The sequence below is a fragment of the Engystomops pustulosus genome, chromosome 8, assembly GCF_040894005.1.
Source record: "Engystomops pustulosus chromosome 8, aEngPut4.maternal, whole genome shotgun sequence".
NCBI lineage: Eukaryota > Metazoa > Chordata > Amphibia > Anura > Leptodactylidae > Engystomops > Engystomops pustulosus.
Genome location: NC_092418.1, coordinates 112,174,426 through 112,195,929, shown reverse-complemented (window position 1 = coordinate 112,195,929; position 21,504 = coordinate 112,174,426). Strand labels below are relative to the sequence as shown.

The following is a 21,504-nucleotide window of genomic DNA, read 5'->3' as shown; positions in this document are numbered from 1 at the left end:
ACTATAATACTACCCCCTATGTACAAGAATATAACTACTATAATACTGCCCCTATGTACAGGAATATAACTACTATAATACTGCCCCCTATGTACAGGAATATAACTACTATAATACTGCCTCCTATGTACAGGAATATAACTACTATAATACTGTCCACTATGTACAGGAATATAACTACTATAATACTGCCCCCTATGTACAAGAATATAACTACTATAATACTGCCCCCTATGTACAGGAATATAACTACTATAATACTGCTCCCTATGTACAAGAATATAACTACTATAATACTGCCCCCTATGTACAAGAATATAACTACTATAATACTGCCCCATATGTACAAGAATATAACTACTATAATACTGCTCCCTATGTACAAGAATATAACTACTATAATACTGCCCCTATGTACAAGAATATAACTACTATAATACTGCCCCCTATGTACAAGAATATAACTACTATAATACTGCTCCCTATGTACAAGAATATAACTACTATAATACTGCTCCCTATGTACAAGAATATAACTACTATAATACTGCCCCTATGTACAAGAATATAACTACTATAATACTGCCCCATATGTACAAGAATATAACTACTATAATACTGTCCCCTATGTACAAGAATATAACTACTATAATACTGCCCCCTATGTACAGGAATATAACTACTATAATACTGCTCCCTATGTACAGGAATATAACTACTATAATACTGTCCCCTATGTACAAGAATATAACTACTATAATACTGCTCCCTATGTACAAGAATATAACTACTATAATACTGCCCCCTATGTACAAGAATATAACTACTATAATACTGCCCCCTATGTACAAGAATATAACTACTATAATACTGCCCCCTATGTACAGGAATATAACTACTATAATACTGCCCCCTATGTACAAGAATATAACTACTATAATACTGCCCCCTATGTACAAGAATATAACTACTATAATACTGCCCCCTATGTACAAGAATATAACTACTATAATACTGCTCCCTATGTACAAGAATATAACTACTATAATACTGCCCCTATGTACAAGAATATAACTACTATAATACTGCCCCATATGTACAAGAATATAACTACTATAATACTGTCCCCTATGTACAAGAATATAACTACTATAATACTGCCCCCTATGTACAGGAATATAACTACTATAATACTGCTCCCTATGTACAGGAATATAACTACTATAATACTGCCCCCTATGTACAGGAATATAACTACTATAATACTACCCCTATGTACAAGAATATAACTACTATAATACTGCCCCCTATGTACAGGAATATAACTACTATAATACTGCCCTCTATGTACAGGAATATAACTACTATAATACTGCCCCCTATGTACAAGAATATAACTACTATAATACTGCCCCCTATGTACAGGAATATAACTACTATAATACTGCCCCCTATGTACAGGAATATAACTACTATAATACTGCCTTCTATGTATAAGAATATAATTAATAATTTAGTATAGAGTAGATTTCGGAGGAGTCATGTAGAGACTTTTATTCCCGTTGTTTTCTGCTTTTGCTTCCTCTTAGTGTGGAATGTTTCCCTGGAATCTGATGTAGAAGTGCTGCAGTTTCTGTGCTTTGTGTCGCTCTCCCCTGTAGTGCACTTGGCTGACCATCTGTTCATTGTGCGGCTGCCAGGTATTACCAGCTGAGCACACCGATGCCCATGAGGCTCCGCTAACTCGATCGGGCAGTAACTGTTCGAGTGCTGACACAGGCCTGATGTTCGGCTTATCCTTCTCCCGGTGACATTTACTCGCTGTTGATGAGAGAGATTTGGGGAAGTTTTTAGCTAAATTGACTGTGAAAATTGAATGTATAGAGTATTTTCAGTAAAAGTTAGAAGTGCCTGTAAGATTCCTTCCTGTTTTTGGACGTGCGGATGAACTGTACTTACTAATCATTGGTCATTGGGGTCCTCCACCATCGGTTCTGCAATTGGGACATGTTTTGTCCAGTTACAAAGTTGCCAGTGTTAGGTATTGTCACTGGAGAGATGTGTAATCATCCATTTGTGTATGTTGTTAGTAGCAGCAGGACTGTGATAAATGGATTTCTATTCCAGGATTGTAACTTATCCAAATGCACAGAGGCCACTCTCTGTGCTCTCTACAGCCAGTGTTATGCATTTTCTTTGGAGAGATGTTTAATTATACCTTTCTTTGTGTTGTTAGTAGCAGCAGGACTGTGATATATAGATTTATATTCCAGGAATGTAGCTTCTCCAATTGCACAGAGGGTGTGTCCTCACACTGCCATTCTCTGTGCTCTCTATAGCCAGTGTTATACATTGCCTTTGGAGAGCTGTGTAATTATACCTTTCTTTATGTTGTTAGTAGCAGCAGGTCTGTTAAATATGGGTGTATATTCCAGGGGCGTAGTTTCTCCAAGTGCACTGTGGCGATTGTCCTTACACAGCTGCTCCCTGTGCTCTCTGCAACCAGCGTGATACATTTTCCCGGTAGAGTTTAAAATCATATCTTTCTTTGTTGTTACTAGCAGCAGAACTGTGGAATATAGATTTCAAACCAAGATTATAGCTTTTCCATATTCAATAGGGTTGTAACCTCACACTTCTGTGTCCTGTGCTCTCTGCAGCCATTGTCCCGGGAGAGATGTGTAATCATACATTTGTGTATGTTGATAGTAGCACCAGGGCTGTGAAATGTTGATCTATATTCCAGGATTGCAGCTGCTCCTAGAACATTAGGGGTGTGTCATCACACTGCTGTGCTCTGTGCTCCCTGTATTGAGCTGCTCAACAGCATCTTCCAATCCATTTGGTGCAAAAATAACATTACGCTCTTAGTTGAAAACTCCTGGAGTTTCTCAGAGGAGATGTGAGGGATTGTGGAGCAGTTTTTTGCAAAGAGCACAGCAGTGTGAGGACATACCTACGGATACCTGATAACTTATTATTTACAATAAGAATTGGTATAGCCATAACTTTAAATTGCAAATACAATGACATCTCTTCTGCTACAGAGCAGCAGTGCAGGAACTTCTAATGAGCCCATGACGTTGGCCCTGCTGGGTGGCATCATCCAATCACCTTTCAGGCTATCAGTAAAGCTTGTGATTGGCTGAATCAGGTGTTAGTATAACCCCTTTAAGCAAAACCATTGTATTAAAGGTCCCCTTATTCTTCACCTTTAAAGAGAAGTAAAAGAAATTGATGTTTTAATTTACAATTATCTGCTTATTCCTGGCACCAAGATCAAAAATCTCCTGTTTTCCTTCTGGTGGCAATAATTAAACCTTAAAATTCTTACTACCCACAGCCACCACTAGGGGGAGTATGCTGAGGACAGCATGACACTGCTCTCATCATAAACTCATAATGGTTTAGCTCCCCCTAGAGGTGACTTCTAGTAAAAGAATTGTATTATTTGCAATGAAATGTAAGGAGACAGAGGATATGGTGCCCCATGCTACAAAAATGTAACCAAAATTGCAAACTTTTGTATTTTTTTTTTTTTTTTAATTACACCCAGGGGGTTGTGAATGTAGGTTATGTGCTATAGACTATTACTCAGATTAATAAGCGTTTAGCAGAATCTATGTTCGGTACACGCAGGACGCTCACATGTGCTGCTGGGATCTAGGGCAGCTCAGCTAATTAAAATAATTATAATTAGAGCCGTTTTTTCTCTTTTTGTGTAGCGGTCGTTGGTTTATGAATTTTTTCCCTTTTTCTCTGGGCTCTATTATTATGTCTCAGTCTTTGGCTTTAATGTAACGATAGATAAAGGACACTGATAATTAGTGCATAATACCCAAGCCGCCATCTACACCCAGAGACATCCGGATACATTATGCCCCCTGCAGGACAATGCAGAAATAATCACATTTGGAAAATTGTAGAATTTTGTTGTGGTAGCAAATGTGCAAAATGTCTCCAGCATTAGCACCTGTAGAAAAGAGCTTGTTGCAGCCATACACATACACGTACATAGTGCCCTATCTGCAGGCAGCATGTTATAGAGCAGGAGGAGCTGAGCAGATTGTACATAGTGCCCTATCTGCAGACAGCATGTTATAGAGCAGGAGGAGCTGAGCAGATTGTACATAGTGCCCTATTTGCAGGCAGCATGTTATAGAGCAGGAGGAGCTGAGCAGATTGTACATAGTGTCCTATCTGCAGGCAGCATGTTATAGAGCAGGAGGAGCTGAGCAGATTGTACATAGTGTTCTATCTGCAGGCAGCATGTTATAGAGCAGGAGGAGCTGAGCAGATTGTACATAGTATCCTATTTGCAGGCAGCATGTTATAGAGCAGGAGGAGCTGAGCAGATTGTACATACAGTCCTATCTGCAGGCAACATGTTATAGAGCAGGATGAGCTGATCAGATTGTACATAGTATCCTATCTGCAGGCAGCATGTTATAGAGCAGGAGGAGCTGAGCAGATTGTACATAGTGTCCTATCTGCAGGCAGCATGTTATAGAGCAGGAGGAGCTGAGCAGATTGTATATAGTGTCCTATCTGCAGGCAGCATGTTATAGAGCAGGAGGAGCTGAGCAGATTGTACATAGTGTCCTATCTGCAGGCAGCATGTTATAGAGCAGGGGGAGCTGAGCAGATTGTACATAGTGTCCTATCTGCAGGCAGCATGTTATAGAGCAGGAGGAGCTGAGCAGGTTGTACATAGTGTCTTATCTTCAGGTAGCATGTTATAGAGCAGGAGGAGATAAGGAGATTGTACATAGTGTCCTATCTGCTGGAAGCATGTTATAGAGCAGGAGGAGCTGAACCGATTGTACGTAGTGTCCTATCTGCAGGCAGCATGTTATAGAGCAGGAGGAGCTGAGCAGATTGTACTTAGTGTCCTATCTGCAGGCAGCATGTTATAGAGCAGGAGGAGCTGAACCGATTGTACGTAGTGCCCTATCTGCAGGCAGCATGTTATAGAGCAGGAGGAGCTGAGCAGATTGTACATAGTGTCCTATCTGCAGGCAGCATGTTATAGAGCAGGAGGAGAGGAGCAGATTGTACATAGTGTCCTATCTGCAGGCAGCATGTTATAGAGCAGGAGGAGCTGAGCAGATTGTACATAGTATTCTATCTGCAGGCAGCATGTTATAGAGCAGGAGGAGCTGAGCAGATTGTACATAGTATTCTATCTGCAGGCAGCATGTTATAGAGCAGGAGGAGCTGAGCAGATTGTACATAGTATTCTATCTGCAGGCAGCATGTTATAGAGCAGGTGGAGATAAGGAGATTGTGCATAGTGTCCTATCTGCAGGCAGCATGTTATAGAGCAGGAGGAGCTGAGCAGATTGTACATAGTGTCCTATCTGCAGGCAGCATGTTATAGAGCAGGTGGAGATAAGGAGATTGTGCATAGTGTCCTATCTGCAGGCAGCATGTTATAGAGCAGGAGGGGAGGAGCAGATTGTACATACAGTCCTATCTGCAGGCAGCATGTTATAGAGCAGGAGGGGAGGAGCAGATTGTACATACAGTCCTATCTGCAGGCAACATGTTATAGAGCAGGTGGAGATAAGGAGATTGTACTTAGTGTCCTATCTGCAGGCAGCATGTTATAGAGCAGGTGGAGATAAGGAGATTGTGCATAGTGTCTTATCCAGGTGTAGATGGGACACTTTGTACAATTTGAATGGCATTTGGACTTTTCTAATAAAACTGGTTGGAGGAAAGAATGTTGCAGTTTTTGGTAATAACCAATGAGACTTCAGCTGGAAAAGATCCAATTATGAATGTGTTACTATAGGAAAACCATGTCAGTAACTCTGTGCATAGAGGCTGAGATATTACAGTCTGATTAACCCCTTCTTCTCCTTGTCATTGCGGCACACGCAGGGGGATGGCGGTGCGGCAGACATGACCTTCCCCGCGTGTGTTATGTATCCAGACAGTATTTTTAAATAACATTTATTACACGCGGCGCCCGGTGTTAGCAAAACAGTTCACTTCACCAGATGGATCGGCAGCCAGAGCAGCAGATGGGATTATCAGGGTTTAATAGAAAAAGTTAGAGAGAAGAAATGTACAAGGAGAGAAAAAATCATCATTGTGCGGAGAGCGACGAGAGCGGCGCAGGGCGACAATCGCTCTATGGATTTCCATGTCACAGTCATTGAGGCTCGTGCGGAGAGACCTGTCATAATGCGGAGATGGAGAAAGTCTCTTAACTTTTGACTGCATTCAGCGAATCGGGGTGCTTCTGGGATTTGCTGGGATCCTCCAATCATGAGGCACGAAATTTGTCAAGTGTTCCATTGATTTCTATGGGACTTTAAAGTATGAGCCAGTACTTAGTACAGTAGACGTGTAGCCTCCTGTTCTGCAGGTTGCGGGGGTCTTAAATCCAATAAATGGTGGTCAATCGTACACACTGTATGGAGGTCGAGTGTACACACTGCACAATGGTCGAGCATACACATTGCACAGTGGTCGAGTGTAGAGACCGAATGGAGGTCGAGCGCACACACTGCATGGTGGTCGAGCGCATACACTGCATGGAGGTCGAGCGTACACACTGCATGGAGGTCGAGCATACACACTGCATGGAGGTCGAGCGTACACACTGCATGGAGGTCGAGCGTACACACTGCATGGAGGTCGAGCGTACACACTGCATGGAGGTCGAGCGTACACACTGCGCGGTGGTCGAGCGTACACATTGCATGGAGGTCGAGCGTACACACTGCATGGAGGTCGAGCGTACACACTGCATGGTGGTCGAGCGTACACACTGCATGGAGGTCAAGCGTACACACTGCATGGAGGACAAGCATACACACTGCGTGGTGGTCGAGCATACACACTGCATGGAAGTCGAGCGTACACACTGCACGGTGTTTGAGCGTACACACTACATGGAGGTCGAGCGGACACACTGCGCGGTGTTTGAGCGTACACACTACATGGAGGTCGAGCGGACACACTGCGCGGTGTTTGAGCGTACACACTACATGGAGGTCGAGCGGACACACTGCGTGGTGGTTGAGTGTAAACACTACATGGAGGTCAAGCTTACACCCTCCACCCCATTGCCTCCTCCAAAATCCAAGGACCTGAGACAGCTGGGAGCTATGCCTTCTTTCTGTCTGTTTTAGTCTTCAACCAAGAGCTACACATTCTATTCACTGCAAAGGGCAGGATCTCTAGGACAGTTCAGTGCAGAGAGCTCAGAGCACAGCAGTGTGAGGACTAGCCCTGGAATATAAACCCTGGTTCCCCTTAATGTGGATTATCATCTATTACACAGTCAACTACCACATCACAACAAATTCTAGGACTGTAGGAAGGCGTCAGTGCCGGATGTCCCCTCCCTATACAAGGGTGTCACTATGTATTACTTTGTATCTGCAGACCTCTAGACCCTGTTTGAAGTGTTTGTGCACCTCGGTTTGGAGACTGTCAGTACATACAGTATGTGGCGGTCTCGCGGTGTTCACCCCTGTTTTTATCTTTTTACAAACTGTAACCTTGAAAAGAAATGCAGAAATATGAAAAATTACTAAGAAGAATAAAAAAAAAACCCACACGGAAAAAGAGAGAAATAACATCAGCAGACAAAAGCGGAAAGTAACAATTAACATTTGTGAGCGTTCAGAATGTGGCATTTTATGTCCTCTACATAAATGGATAAACCGTATACTGTATGTGTCACTGCTGCTACTGCAAGCCATATATACCGGTAACCTAAAGGATAACTCCAACTCCTGCAAATAGGGGTTTACAAATTTTCTAGAATACTGCTCTGAATATAACTACTATAATACCGCCCCCTATGTACAGGAATATAACTACTACAATACTGCTCCCTATGTACAGGAATATAACTACTATAATACTGCCCCTATGCACAAGAATATAACTACTATAATACTGCTCCCTATGTACAAGAATATAACTACTATAATACTGCCCCCTATGTACAGGAATATAACTACTATAATACTGTCCCCTATGTACAGGAATATAACTACTATAATACTGCCCCCTATGTACAGGAATATAACTACTATAATACTGCCCCCTATGTACAGGAATATAACTACTATAATACTGCCCCCTATGTACAAGAATATAACTACTATAATACTGCCCCCTATGTACAAGAATATAACTACTATAATACTGCTCCCTATGTACAAGAATATAACTACTATAATACTGCCCCCTATGTACAGGAATATAACTACTATAATACTGTCCCCTATGTACAGGAATATAACTACTATAATACTGCCCCCTATGTACAAGAATATAACTACTATAATACTGCCCCCTATGTACAGGAATATAACTACTATTATACTGCCCCCTATGTACAGGAATATAACTACTATAATACTGCCCCCTATGTACAAGAATATAACTACTATAATACTGCCCCCTATGTACAGGAATATAACTACTATAATACTGCCCCCTATGTACAGGAATATAACTACTATAATACTGCCCCCTATGTACAGGAATATAACTACTATAATACTGCCCCCTATGTACAAGAATATAACTACTATAATACTGCCTCCTATGTACAAGAATATAACTACTATAATACTGCCCCCTATGTACAGGAATATAACTACTATAATACTGCCTCCTATGTACAGGAATATAACTACTATAATACTGCCCCCTATGTACAAGAATATAACTACTATAATACTGCCCCCTATGTACAGGAATATAACTACTATAATACTGCCCCATATGTACAGGAATATAACTACTATAATACTGCCCCCTATGTACAAGAATATAACTACTATAATACTGCCCCTATGTACAAGAATATAACTACTATAATACTGCCCCCTATGTACAAGAATATAACTACTATAATACTGCCCCCTATGTACAGGAATATAACTACTATTATACTGCCCCCTATGTACAGGAATATAACTACTATAATACTGCCCCCTATGTACAAGAATATAACTACTATAATACTGCCCCCTGTGTACAAGAATATAACTACTATAATACTGCCCCCTATGTACAAGAATATAACTACTGTAATACTGCCCCCTATGTACTGGAATATAACTACTATAATACTGCCCCCTATGTACAGGAATATAACTACTATAATACTGCCCCCTATGTACAAGAATATAACTACTGTAATACTGCCCTCTATGTACAAGAATATAACTACTATAATACTGCCCCATATGTACTGGAATATAACTACTATAATACTGCCCCCTGTGTACAAGAATATAACTACTATAATACTGCCCCCTATGTACAAGAATATAACTACTGTAATACTGCCCCCTATGTACTGGAATATAACTACTATAATACTGCCCCCTATGTACAGGAATATAACTACTATAATACTGCCCCCTATGTACTGGAATATAACTACTATAATACTGTCCCCTATGTACAGGAATATAACTACTATAATACTGCCCCCTATGTACAGGAATATAACTACTATAATACTGCCCCCTATGTACAGGAATATAACTACTATAATACTGCCCCCTATGTACAAGAATATAACTACTATAATACTGCCCCCTATGTACAAGAATATAACTACTATAATACTTCCCCTATGTACAAGAATATAACTACTATAATACTGCCCCCTATGTACAAGAATATAACTACTATAATACTTCCCCCTATGTACAGGAATATAACTACTATAATACCGCCCCCTATGTACAGGAATATAACTACTATAATACTGCCCCCTATGTACAGGAATATAACTACTATAATACTGCCCCCTGTGTACAGGAATATAACTACTATAATACCCCCCCCCCCCCTATGTACAAGGATATAACTACTATAATACTGCCCCCTATGTACAGGAATATATCTACTATAATACTGCCCCTATGTACAGGAATATAACTACTATAATACTGCCCCCTATGTACAGGAATATAACTACTATAATACTGCCCCCTATGTACAAGAATATAACTACTATAATACTGCCCCCTATGTACAAGAATATAACTACTATAATACTGCCCCCTATGTACAGGAATATAACTACTATAATACTGCCTCCTATGTACAGGAATATAACTACTATAATACTGCCCCCTATGTACAAGAATATAACTACTATAATACTGCCCCCTATGTACAGGAATATAACTACTATAATACTGCCCCATATGTACAGGAATATAACTACTATAATACTGCCCCCTATGTACAAGAATATAACTACTATAATACTGCCCCTATGTACAAGAATATAACTACTATAATACTGCCCCCTATGTACAAGAATATAACTACTATAATACTGCCCCCTATGTACAGGAATATAACTACTATAATACTGCCCACTGTTTGTTCCATCATTACTTCCTGTAAATCATGGTACAATGTAATATTATAATGCTGAATATTGACTGATACATTCTTGTTGTATTTCCAGGCACATGGGGTCAGTGTTTAGGTGAATGTGGGCCTAGTGGACTACAAAGTCGCTCAGTATGGTGTGAGCATGGAGAAGGTTGGGTGGCTCATATCAAAAACTGTGACCCACAAGATGAGCCTACAAGCCAAAGGAACTGCTTTAAGGTCTGTGACAGGCACAGTGACCTCTTTCATTGGGAGCCCACAGAATGGGACACTTGTGTTCTGGTGCCCTCTGCCCACAGTGAGGGTAATACTAGGACCTCAGAGTGTGTCACTGCCCAGCGAGGCCTCCAGCATAGAGAAGTCACCTGCATCCACAAGATCAACAGGTCCATTGTTCCTTCTGAGATCTGTGAACACTTTACACGACGACCCCCTATAGAACAAACCTGCCTGGTACCTTGTCCCCAGGATTGTATTGTGTCCGAATTTTCCCCTTGGTCTACATGCCGTAGGAGCTGTGGCACCCACCTCCAGCACAGAACTCGCTCTGTCATCTCCCCGGCTTCTTATGGTGGAGAAGATTGTCCAAACCTCACGGAATGGAGGTCTTGTCCGTTTCTCAGTTTCTGCTCTTTCGGAGAAGAAGAACATACCTACAGCCTGAAGGTTGGACCGTGGAGTGAGTGCAGGTTGCCTCATCTGAAGGAGATTAATCTGAGTGGAAGGACTATGTTGGATTTTGGGTCTGATTCTGGGGAAAGAAGTACATTCAGACAAGAGGGATCCAGGTCCTATGAACGGTCTGAGACCTGGGATTTGGAGATTGGTTATCAGACAAGACAGGTGCAGTGTACACGGAGCGATGGAAGGAACGCACTACTAAGGTAGGAGTGGCTATTGGCATTTATGAGATATATTGGGGCACATTTACTTACTCGGTCCAGTCCCGATCCCGCGGCGCGTTGTCCAACGAGGATTCGTGTCTGCCGGGATTCACTGAGGTCGTGCAGGTGTCGCTGCTGCGCTCAGGTCCGCCGGAGTTCCACCTTCTTCGTCCAAGTGCATGTGAGTGCTTGATCTTGTGACACAAATCTTTTTTAAATTCTGCGGTTTTTGCCGAGGTCCGCCGGAGTTCACCTTCTTCTTTCCGGTGCATGTGAGTGCTTGATCTAGTGACACACTACGTTTTTTAAATTCCGTGGCTTTTCCAAATCTGTCGAGTTGTCCGACTGCCACGCTCCCGATTTCTCCCACTTGAAAGCCGAGACGCCAAAATCCGATCGCCTGTGCCAAAATCCCGGGGCAATTCGACGTAAATCGGAGGGAAACCCGACGAAAGTGCGTCCAACGGACCCTTAGTAAATGAGCCCCATTAAATCTCCACACACTCTTGAAGAGAGGACTCTGCGCCCCGTGTACCGGTCTACACAGTTAAGCTGAAAAGTAAACTGTAGGGAAACTGAATTATCGGATTATTTATTACATACAAATAGCCAGGAATTCCTTCATTCATAGGGAGCCCCAAAAAGTGAAAGGAAAAGCATCCCCCAAAATGTTAAAATATGTGTTTTTAATATAATTTTTCCGTGCTTTCCAATTAAATGTAACATAAACTTTCACAATACATCTGGAATAACATTTCAAAGATGAAAAAAGTCATCAATAAGACGTAAATAAACTTTCCGGCTGTTCTATTGTTACAGTTTCTATCTCGACTAATGCGTCTCCGTAGTAACAGACAACAAAGACGCTCTGTGTAGTCTGATTCTATAGTCACGTTTCCCTCTATAGTAGGGTCGATGGTTTATTGCTATCTACCCATAATACATCAGTATGAAGTAGGGGATACATAAAGGGGAGTCAGGCTGAAAACCTAAAACGAACTGAAATTTTTTTTGAGTCTGTTACCATAGAGACGCGGGAACTTTAGAATCCAAACAATTGGAAATATTTAATTAAGATCTATTGCAATGTAGCTTCATTTTTCATCTTAGATGTGTTTGGGCAATATGAAAAAAAAAATGTGGTTGTGAAGGCTGTGAGATGAAAAAGGAAGGTCTCCAGTCTCCAGAAATATTGGCACATCCAAAGAGGTCTACCGGCTCCCAAATCTCTAACATCATTAGGCAATGGTTCCTATAACATTCCCAGACATGCTTTTCCTGTTTCCCCAAAAATATTGGGGATACAAAGAATATCAGATTTTATTTTTATGCAAATGATCTTCTCAGTGCAGCCGAGGCAGGGCCTTGCATGTTGCTCCACCCATTTTTATTTTTATGCAAATGAGCTTCTCAGTGCAGCCGAGGCGCGCATTGCATGTTGCTCCACCCATTTTTATTTTTATGCAAATGAGCTTCTCAGTGCAGCTGAGACGGGGCCGTGCCTGTTGCTCGACCCTTTTTCTTTTTATGCAAATGAGCTTCTCAGTGCAGCCGAGGCTGTTGCTCCACCCATTTTCTTTGCTCTGTAGGGCACAGGCTCACCTGTCTTCACAATATGCTGCACCAGCATGTATATGACCATCCATGGTGCACTAGGAGGCTCATTTGCATATAGATAAAAAACTCTATTTAGGGACCCAACACTTATCCCATATCTAGCAGATTAATTTGTAGGACGACCCCATGGCTGGGTGCTATTTCAGAGAATCACATGACATTCTTCTCTGTAATAGCACCCCATGTGATCAGGGGTGGTATTGCAGGTAAAACCATTAGTCTGTTGAACATTGTTCATGTTAGGAACAGAATTTTGATGTCATCACCTCCACCAGAGATCACAAATAAAGTAGAATTCTACATTTTAGAGTTGAAGGTTACAAATATTTCCCAGCTTGACCTTTCTATGGTTGTCATAATCCATAAATACCACAACACAACAAAATGCCAAAGTACTAAAGGACCATCCAAAAAGTAATTGATGTCGTTTGTCATCTTAGTATTTGCAGCCAGGACAACCTACCTCTACACTACCAGTCCTGTCTGATGCCAAAGGACTGCGAGGTATCAGAATGGTCCGAGTGGAGTGTTTGTACGAAGACTTGTCGGCCCGAGGGAACCCTTCTTGGTCTACGGGGCCGGAGGAGGAAGGTCAAGCACATGGCCATCGGAAGAGGGAAGCCATGTCCCGCACTGGAAGAAGAGGAGGCCTGTGAAGCCGGAGGACGTCAGCTGCCATGTCTCGGGTAAGTCCCTTCTGTCCTGGGTCTTGTAGAACCTGGTTCCGACTGGACACTGAGACGTAATTTAAAGGGGCATTGCCTCCAGTCTAAACATTATTTAAAATGGACAACTCCTTTAAATTTTGTGGTCCAGTGCAAAATCTGTACCTCTGTACCAAAATCTGTGAGTATAATTTACTCTTCGTGTTACTAGTCTCCTCATATAGTGGAAACGATGGGCCCCAGAGGCTCCTGGACCTGGTAACAGAACTCACTCTGGACGCCCAAGATACACCCCTAGTGGTTGGTAGCTGTAATGGTCTCCGCTGTGGCAGAGAAATAATGGGAAAGGGGACTTACTGTAGGGTCGTGTACATAAGATTTGGGGAGGGGGCAAACACCAGACCCTTCTACCCAGGCAACAAATCCCAATGCCATGCGGGTACATATTGTCACTAAAACAGGTAAGTCTTTCATATAATTTCCAGTGCAAGTTGATTGAATATTGGCCTCATGTCCCATCACTGACACTTACATCCCAGAGATCACTTACTGACCGCCAACAAATCTGTCAGTACCAGACTTCACAGCAAAGATGGATCCACAGAACCAGGCCAAGATAAAAAATTGGATCCTGGCACCAACATCATACCACTTACCTCAACCAGATTAACCCAATAATATTCATAGACACTTACCCTCCTGCCAATGCTCCCAAATGGCCATATGGGGCCGCTGTCAGTCAAGCTTTGCATGTTTTATCCCTCCTTCAGACATGGATCTAGGTAGAAAACGTAATGGTGTGTTCCCATTTAGGCAAATTCATTTTCTTGTTTGTGTAATAAAAATTTTATTTTGATACTTTTCTGTATCAATTTCTCACGGTTTTCTAGATCTCTGCTTGCTGTCCACCTACAGAAAGCTTCTATGGTTACTTCCAGTGGATAGAAATCTGATCATGGTCACACAGAAGCTCTTTATATCACAGGAAGAGAACTGCATATACTTGAGTATAAGCCGACCCAAGTGTAAGCTATAGCCAGCCCCTGCCCAGTATATAGCCAGTCCCCAGTATATAGCCAGTATATAGCCAGCCCCTGCCCCAGTTTATAGCCAACCTGCCCCCAGTATATTGCCAGTCCCCTGTCCCAGTATATAGCCATACATTTCCCAGTATATAGCCTGCCCTTACCCCGTATATAGATGGCCCCTACCCCTATATATAGGGTTTGGGTTTTTCAAAAAAACTTGGCTTTTACTCGGGTATATACGGTAATCAGAGCCGTGTGTTATAATGAGCCGTGCACTTGTGTGTCCTTGGTTAGATGGTTAGTTAGGGCTGTCAGCACCACTTCCTGTCCCGACACCCTACTTCCTGTTTGTCTTCTATTAACACAAGAAGCATTAGGAAAGGCTGCTCAGCCAATCAGTGATTGTAGCAGTTACCCACATCAGCTCCTGATTGGCTGAGTAGATTCCTGTGGTGAGAAACACACAGAAACTTTTACTGTGTCTAAGAGTCAAAATATCAGGGGTCCAGTTCTCTTCCATTAATTGCATAAGGTGTTAATGCATTTTTACATTTTTTAACATTTTTTTACCATCTATTCGATCATTTGAACGTAATGAGAAGAGAATATTAATAAAAAAATAATAATTTAAATTGTACATGAGTTTTTTTGTACGACATCAAATAATTTTTGGCTGTCAGGCAGATATTCACAGTCTGCAAACACAATTTTAATTTCGGCAATCTCTTTTCTTCTGTCGCTGTAGATAGTAATACGATGGCTTCCCGGCTCGGCAGACTAATGTACTATAAGTGCCTAATAATGTCTTTTATTCACTCTATTAAACATGGTAAACATTACTTTGCCTCCTGGAGGAGACGTATTTCCAGAAGTTAATAGAGATAACAATTTATTGTGCTTATTGATTAGAAATGAAAACTCGTAATTTTAAGAAATTGTCGGTTTTGTTCATTGTGTTGATATAAGTGATATTGGAGATACCATGTGCTTACGGAGAGGAGCCAGGAGAAATTTTTTGGATTTTGTGTATGGATATAATGGATAATAAAAAGCCTATTAGAAGGAATGGGAAATGGCGCTTATTGGCACCATGACTCAATGGAAACAAGAGCCAAGGGATAGAACAATACAGATACAATTATTTGCCAGCTGCATATAACAAAGTTTTTGGATGGCTGAAGGTTTTGGTGGTCAAGGTGGCGTAGCAATTAATGGCTAGGGTGATTTAGGGACTGGACAGGTTGGACAATGGTGGTAAAAGTTGATGGAGATGTTGTCGAAAAAACAATGGTAGCCTATGGCAATGAAGAGGCTTATGGTAACAACATTGGTGGTCTAGGGCAGTGGTGGCGAACCTATGGCACGGGTGCCAGAGGCGGCACTCAGAGCCCTCTCTGTGGGCACCCAGGCCATCGCCCCAGCATAAAGTTCACCAGACAGGACTCAAAGAATCTTCCTGCAGAATCTTCCTACAATGATAGGCGAATTTGCCCTCCTCCTTTCAACTGTGTTGGTGTCCTTAGGAGGCTGAATGATTGAAAGTTGTCAAAGAGCTAGGAGAAATAAATTGCTGTGCTGGCGCTTTGCAATAAATAAGTGGCTTTTGGTTAAAGTTTGGGCACTCCAGCTCTAAAAGGTTCGCCATTACTGGTCTGGGGTGATGGAGATGTCAAGTGAAACAACATTTCCGGTCTACGGTGATGGAGATGTCTAGGGTGGTGGTCTAGGGTGATGGGGAGGTAATTGGAGATGGAGGTCTTGGTCATTGGAGAGCTTAATGGAGACATAGGTGGTCTTGGGTGTTGAGAGGTTAATGAAAACAACATAGTGGTCTAGGGCGATGGAGAGGTTTAGGTTACAACATTGGTCGTCTTGGGTGATGGAGATGTTATTTGATACAACGTTGGTGGTCTAGGGTGATGAGGAGGTCATTAGAGATGGTTGTCTAGGTTATTGCAGAGGTTAATAGAGACATTGGTGGTCTAAGGTGATCAAGATGTTATCCGAAACTACATAGTGGTCTAGGGCAATGAAGAGGCTTATGGTAACAAAATTGGTGGTCTAGGGTGATGGAGATGTCAACTGAAACAACATTGCTGGCCTACGGAGGCCATTGGAGATGGAGGTCTAGGTCATTGTAGAGGTTAATGCAGTTATAGGTGGTCTTGGGTGTGGAGAGGTTAATGGTAACAACATTGGTGGTCTAGGATGATGGAGATGTTATTCCAAACAGCATTGGTGGTCCAAGGTGATGGAGAGGTTAATGGTAACAACAATGGTGATCTACGGTGATGAAGATGATCATAGAAACAGCATTGCTTGTCTAGGGTGATGGAGAGTTTTACTGAAACAACATTAATGGTCTAGAGTGGTGAGGAGGTCATTGTAGATGGATGTCTAGAATATTGCAGAGGTTAATAGAGACATTGGTGGTCTAGGGTGATCGAGATGTTATCCAAAACTACATAGTGATCTAGGGCGATGAAGAGGTTAATGGTAACATTGGTGGTTCTGGGTGATGGAGATGTTATTTGATGCAACATTGGTGGTCTAGGGTGATGGAGATGTTATTTGATACAACATTGGTGGTCTAGGGTGATGGAGATGTTATTTGATACAACATTGGTCGTCTTGGGTGATGGAGATGTTATTTGATACAACATTGGTGGTCTAGAGTGGTGAGGAGGTCATTAGAGATGGTTGTCTAGGTTATTGCAGAGGTTAATAGAGACATTGGTGGTCTAAGGTGATCAAGATGTTATCCGAAACTACATAGTGATCTAGGGCGATGAAGAGGCTTATGGTAACAAAATTGGTGGTCTAGGGTGATGGAGATGTCAACTGAAACAACATTGCTGGTCTAGGGAGGCCATTGGAGATGGAGGTCTAGGTCATTGTAGAGGTTAATGGAGATATAGGTGGTCTAAGGTGATGGAGAGGTTAATGGTAACAACAATGGTGATCTATGGTGATGAAGATGATCATAGAAACAGCATTGCTTGTCTAGGGTGATGGAGAGTTTTATTGAAACAACATTAATGGTCTAGAGTGGGGAGGAGGTCATTAGAGATGGATGTCTAGGGCATTGCAGAGGTTAATGGAGACATTGGTGGTCTAGGGCGATTGAGATGTTATCCGAAACAACATAGTGGTCTAGGGCGATGAGGAGGCTTATGGTAACAACATTGGTGGTCTAAGGTGATGGAGAGGTTAATGGTAACATTGGTGGTCTAGGGTGATGGAGATGTTATTTGATACAACATTGGTGGTCTAGGGTGATGGAGAGGTTAATGGTAACATTGGTGGTCTAGGGTGATGGAGATGTTATTTGATACAACATTGGTGGTCTAGGGTGATGGAGAGGTTAATGGTAACATTGGTGGTCTAGGGTGATGGAGATGTTATTTGATACAACATTGGTGGTCTAGGGTGATGGAGAGGTTAATGGTAACATTGGTGGTCTAGGGTGATGGAGAGGTTAATGGTAACATTGGTGGTCTAGGGTGATGGAGAGGTTAATGGTAACATTGGTGGTCTAGGGTGATGGAGAGGTTAATGGTAACATTGGTGGTCTAGGGTGATGGAGAGGTTAATGGTAACATTGGTGGTCTAGGGTTGATGATTGCTTTCCTGGTGTTCTAGGTTATTTGAGAGGGTAATAGAAATGGTGTTCAAGGGTAATATATGGGTTAACACCACCTTCCCTGGTGTGTTAGCGGTAGTGAAGTAAATAACATAATCCCTGGTGGTCTAGGGCAGTGATGGAGATCCATTTGGAGACCGAGTGCCCAAACTACAACCAAAGTTTACTTATTTACCATGAAGTGCCAAGCAGTAACTTATTGTTACCTTGTCTTCCACATCTTTCAATCGTATCAGCCCCCTGAGGCCACCAATACAGTTGAAGGAAGGAGGGCAAATTCAGACTCTCATTGTAGCTTCTCTCCAGGGTCTCTGTAGAGGAAGAACAGTGGATCAAGCAGGAGGACCCCCAAAGATAATGCACTTTTTTCCCACAGTTCCAAACAGCGAGTGAAGTGTTGCTTTACAATAGCACAGAGAGCAGCATCTCTTGAGTTGCCTGGTACTGCAGGAAGATTTGGGGGATTTGCTCCTGTCTGGTGAACTCTGTCCTGGGGTGATAACCTGAGTGCCCACAGAAATGGCTCTGAGTGCCACCTCTGGCACCCGTGCCATAGGTTCGCCACCACTGGTCTAGGGTAATAGAAAAGTTCAAGACGATTGCTCTCGGTTAAAAGACGTCCTCTATGCACAAGAGATGTGTCAAATATCTGATCAGTTTTTGTTCTATTACCTGATTCGACCATTGATTACAATGAAAGGGGGCACTGAATGGAGTGACAGGGCCACATAAAGATTGAATGGAGCAGTAGAATTTAAGCCTAGTGATGAGTCTGGTAGACGTTTGGAATTTTGGTGGTTGGGGGTGGGGCTTAAGAGAGCTAATGGCCCTGGTGGTATGGGGTGATGGAAGGTGAGCTATATCAGCAGCTGAGGACATTGTGACCTCTTATGATAATCTAATGACCTCTGGCCCCACCTCTAATGTACGCAGCACCTGCTGAAGTGCAATGGGAATGATCAGCCTATTAGGAGGCAATGCCCAACGTCTTGTCATAACTTCTAAGTGTTATATTTCCAAAATAGCTGTCACAAATATATTCCTACGACTTAGTCCTATAAATGTAGTGGCTCAGACGTTGGTCCGTAACAAGTGGCCCTCAGAGATTTGGCGGCCATACCTCTTATAATGATCATTAGCGTCAGCCGACAAGGATAATATTATCCCCCCGAGTGCCAATTATAATGATTTCGGTAGTGAAACCTATTACAGACATAATGGTTCCTCACTGGCGACATTTTGCCGAAAAATGTATTCTTATGATTTATAGAGTAATGCGATATCTGCACGGGGCCGTATACCGGTGTTTTAAAAATTAAATTCCCATCAGCTTTATGGTTGTATTTAAAGGGCCAATGTCTGGGATGTCCTCCCCCTCCTCAACAGCAGTGACATTGCCCTTATTGCACACCTCTCCCCAACTGCCCCCCCCCCTTCCCGAGCCACGTAATACATATTCAGTAAACCTTCCTCAATGATCCTTGTATTGTGCCCACTTTTAAGAGCCAACTTTAAGCCACACCCTTTCCTTTAACCCACACCCCTTTTCTGTGAAACCACTCCCCTTGCCCACACTTGCCTAAGCAATTTTGACTACATCTACTAAATTACCATATTGTTTTTACTGCAACTCTCTTTGCACCCACTGACCTTAACAGTCATCGGACGTTCTAGGGATCTCCTCTGGACAAGGGTTTCTTAATGATCCTGAAGAACCTCTAACATCTTTGCCTGTGTGGACTTCAGAACCGTCCTCTGTCCAGCTGAGGAAGTGCTGATAACTGTGATTTTATTCTTAGGTTACATTCTGTCCTTACTAGTCTGAGCACTGCTTTACTCCTTTTCTGGCTGTCATTATTCATTTACATCACATCCGTTTGTTCCCTGTGGATTTTGCTTTGGGTTGCAAACAGTTTCTGAGATGGGCAGAATCTCCCTCCACTCACATTTCTCCTATACCGGTCTGCTTTGTCGGGATGTCAGGGAACTGGTCCAATCACCTTCTGGTCCGGGTCTTTGACATCTCATAAAAGGTTTTATGCCATCTCCATTAGAAGATTTACTTGTAGCTACCTGCTGTTTATTTTGACTTCTGTATCTTAGATTCCTTGACCCTTTGCCTGGTTTTTCACTATGCAATTTGCCTATCAATTCTGTACTGCATCGTTCTCTTGGTTATGACCTGTATTTGTCGACTAGTCTTCTTTGTTCGCATTCTCGAGGTTTTGTCACTGTTTCTGCACTTTGGCGCAGGAAGGTAATATTGACCAGTGGTCACCTACTGCTTAGTGTAGGAGGGGTAGTTAGGTAGCTGCAGCTGGGAAGGGGGCCCAGCCTTACGGCTCACTGTTCTTATCTATTCTTACAGTCCATCCAGGCCGTTCAGTTACAAAAGCATAACAGAACCAGAACACCCAGGTCCAGGTGCCCAATGGACCCAATGTCATATTATAAATTGCTCTTGTCTAGTGTGAACCTGAGGATATTGCATTAGTACCCTGGATTTTCAGGTTCTCACCTTTGCCATTTATCCTACTTGTAGTACCTCACGTCTACCTGTATACTACTGTAATGTGTAGTATGGATGACAGACGGCTCCAACGATTATGTATTAAAGGTCATGTTACACTGTACAGCCGCCGGCTCATGTTCTTACTCATGGATATTGTACAGAATGTTAAAAACTCTGACATGTTATCAGTTATTTGTACTGTTCATCTTAAAGGCCAAAGCAGCCGATATGTGTCACAACAAAAAAAAATGAAAAATGTATCATTGCTTTCTTAAAGACAGGCCTAATACCTAATCCTGGACCAATGGGGGTGGTATAGTACTTATATTCTTGCACATAGGGGGCAGTATTATAGTAGTTATATTCTTGTACATAGGGGGCAGTATTATAGTACTTATATTCTTGCACATAGGGGGCAGTATTATAGTAGTTATATTCTTGTACATAGGGGGCAGTATTATAGTACTTATATTCTTGCACATAGGGGGCAGTATTATAGTAGTTATATTCTTGTACATAGGGGGCAGTATTATAGTAGTTATATTCTTGTACATAGGGGGCAGTATTATAGTAGTTATATTCCTGCACATAGGGGGCAGTATTATAGTACTTATATTCTTGCACATAGGGGGCAGTATTATAGTAGTAATATTCTTGTACATAGGGGGCAGTATTATAGTAGTTATATTCTTGTACATAGGGGGCAGTATTATAGTAGTTATATTCTTGTACATAGGGGGCAGTATTATAGTAGTTATAT

At 42.1% G+C, this 21,504-nt stretch overlaps 1 protein-coding gene across 1 annotated transcript in view; it reads left to right on the top strand.

Moving 5' to 3' along the window:
* Positions 1–21,504, top strand: part of THSD7B (thrombospondin type 1 domain containing 7B) — a 445,789-nt gene that overhangs the window by 140,339 nt on the left and 283,946 nt on the right. The window contains exons 4-5 of the mRNA XM_072122242.1: positions 10,469–11,279; positions 13,337–13,582. Coding sequence (XP_071978343.1) covers positions 10,469–11,279; positions 13,337–13,582 — 1,057 coding nt within the window. The remainder of the gene's footprint in view (positions 1–10,468; positions 11,280–13,336; positions 13,583–21,504) is intronic.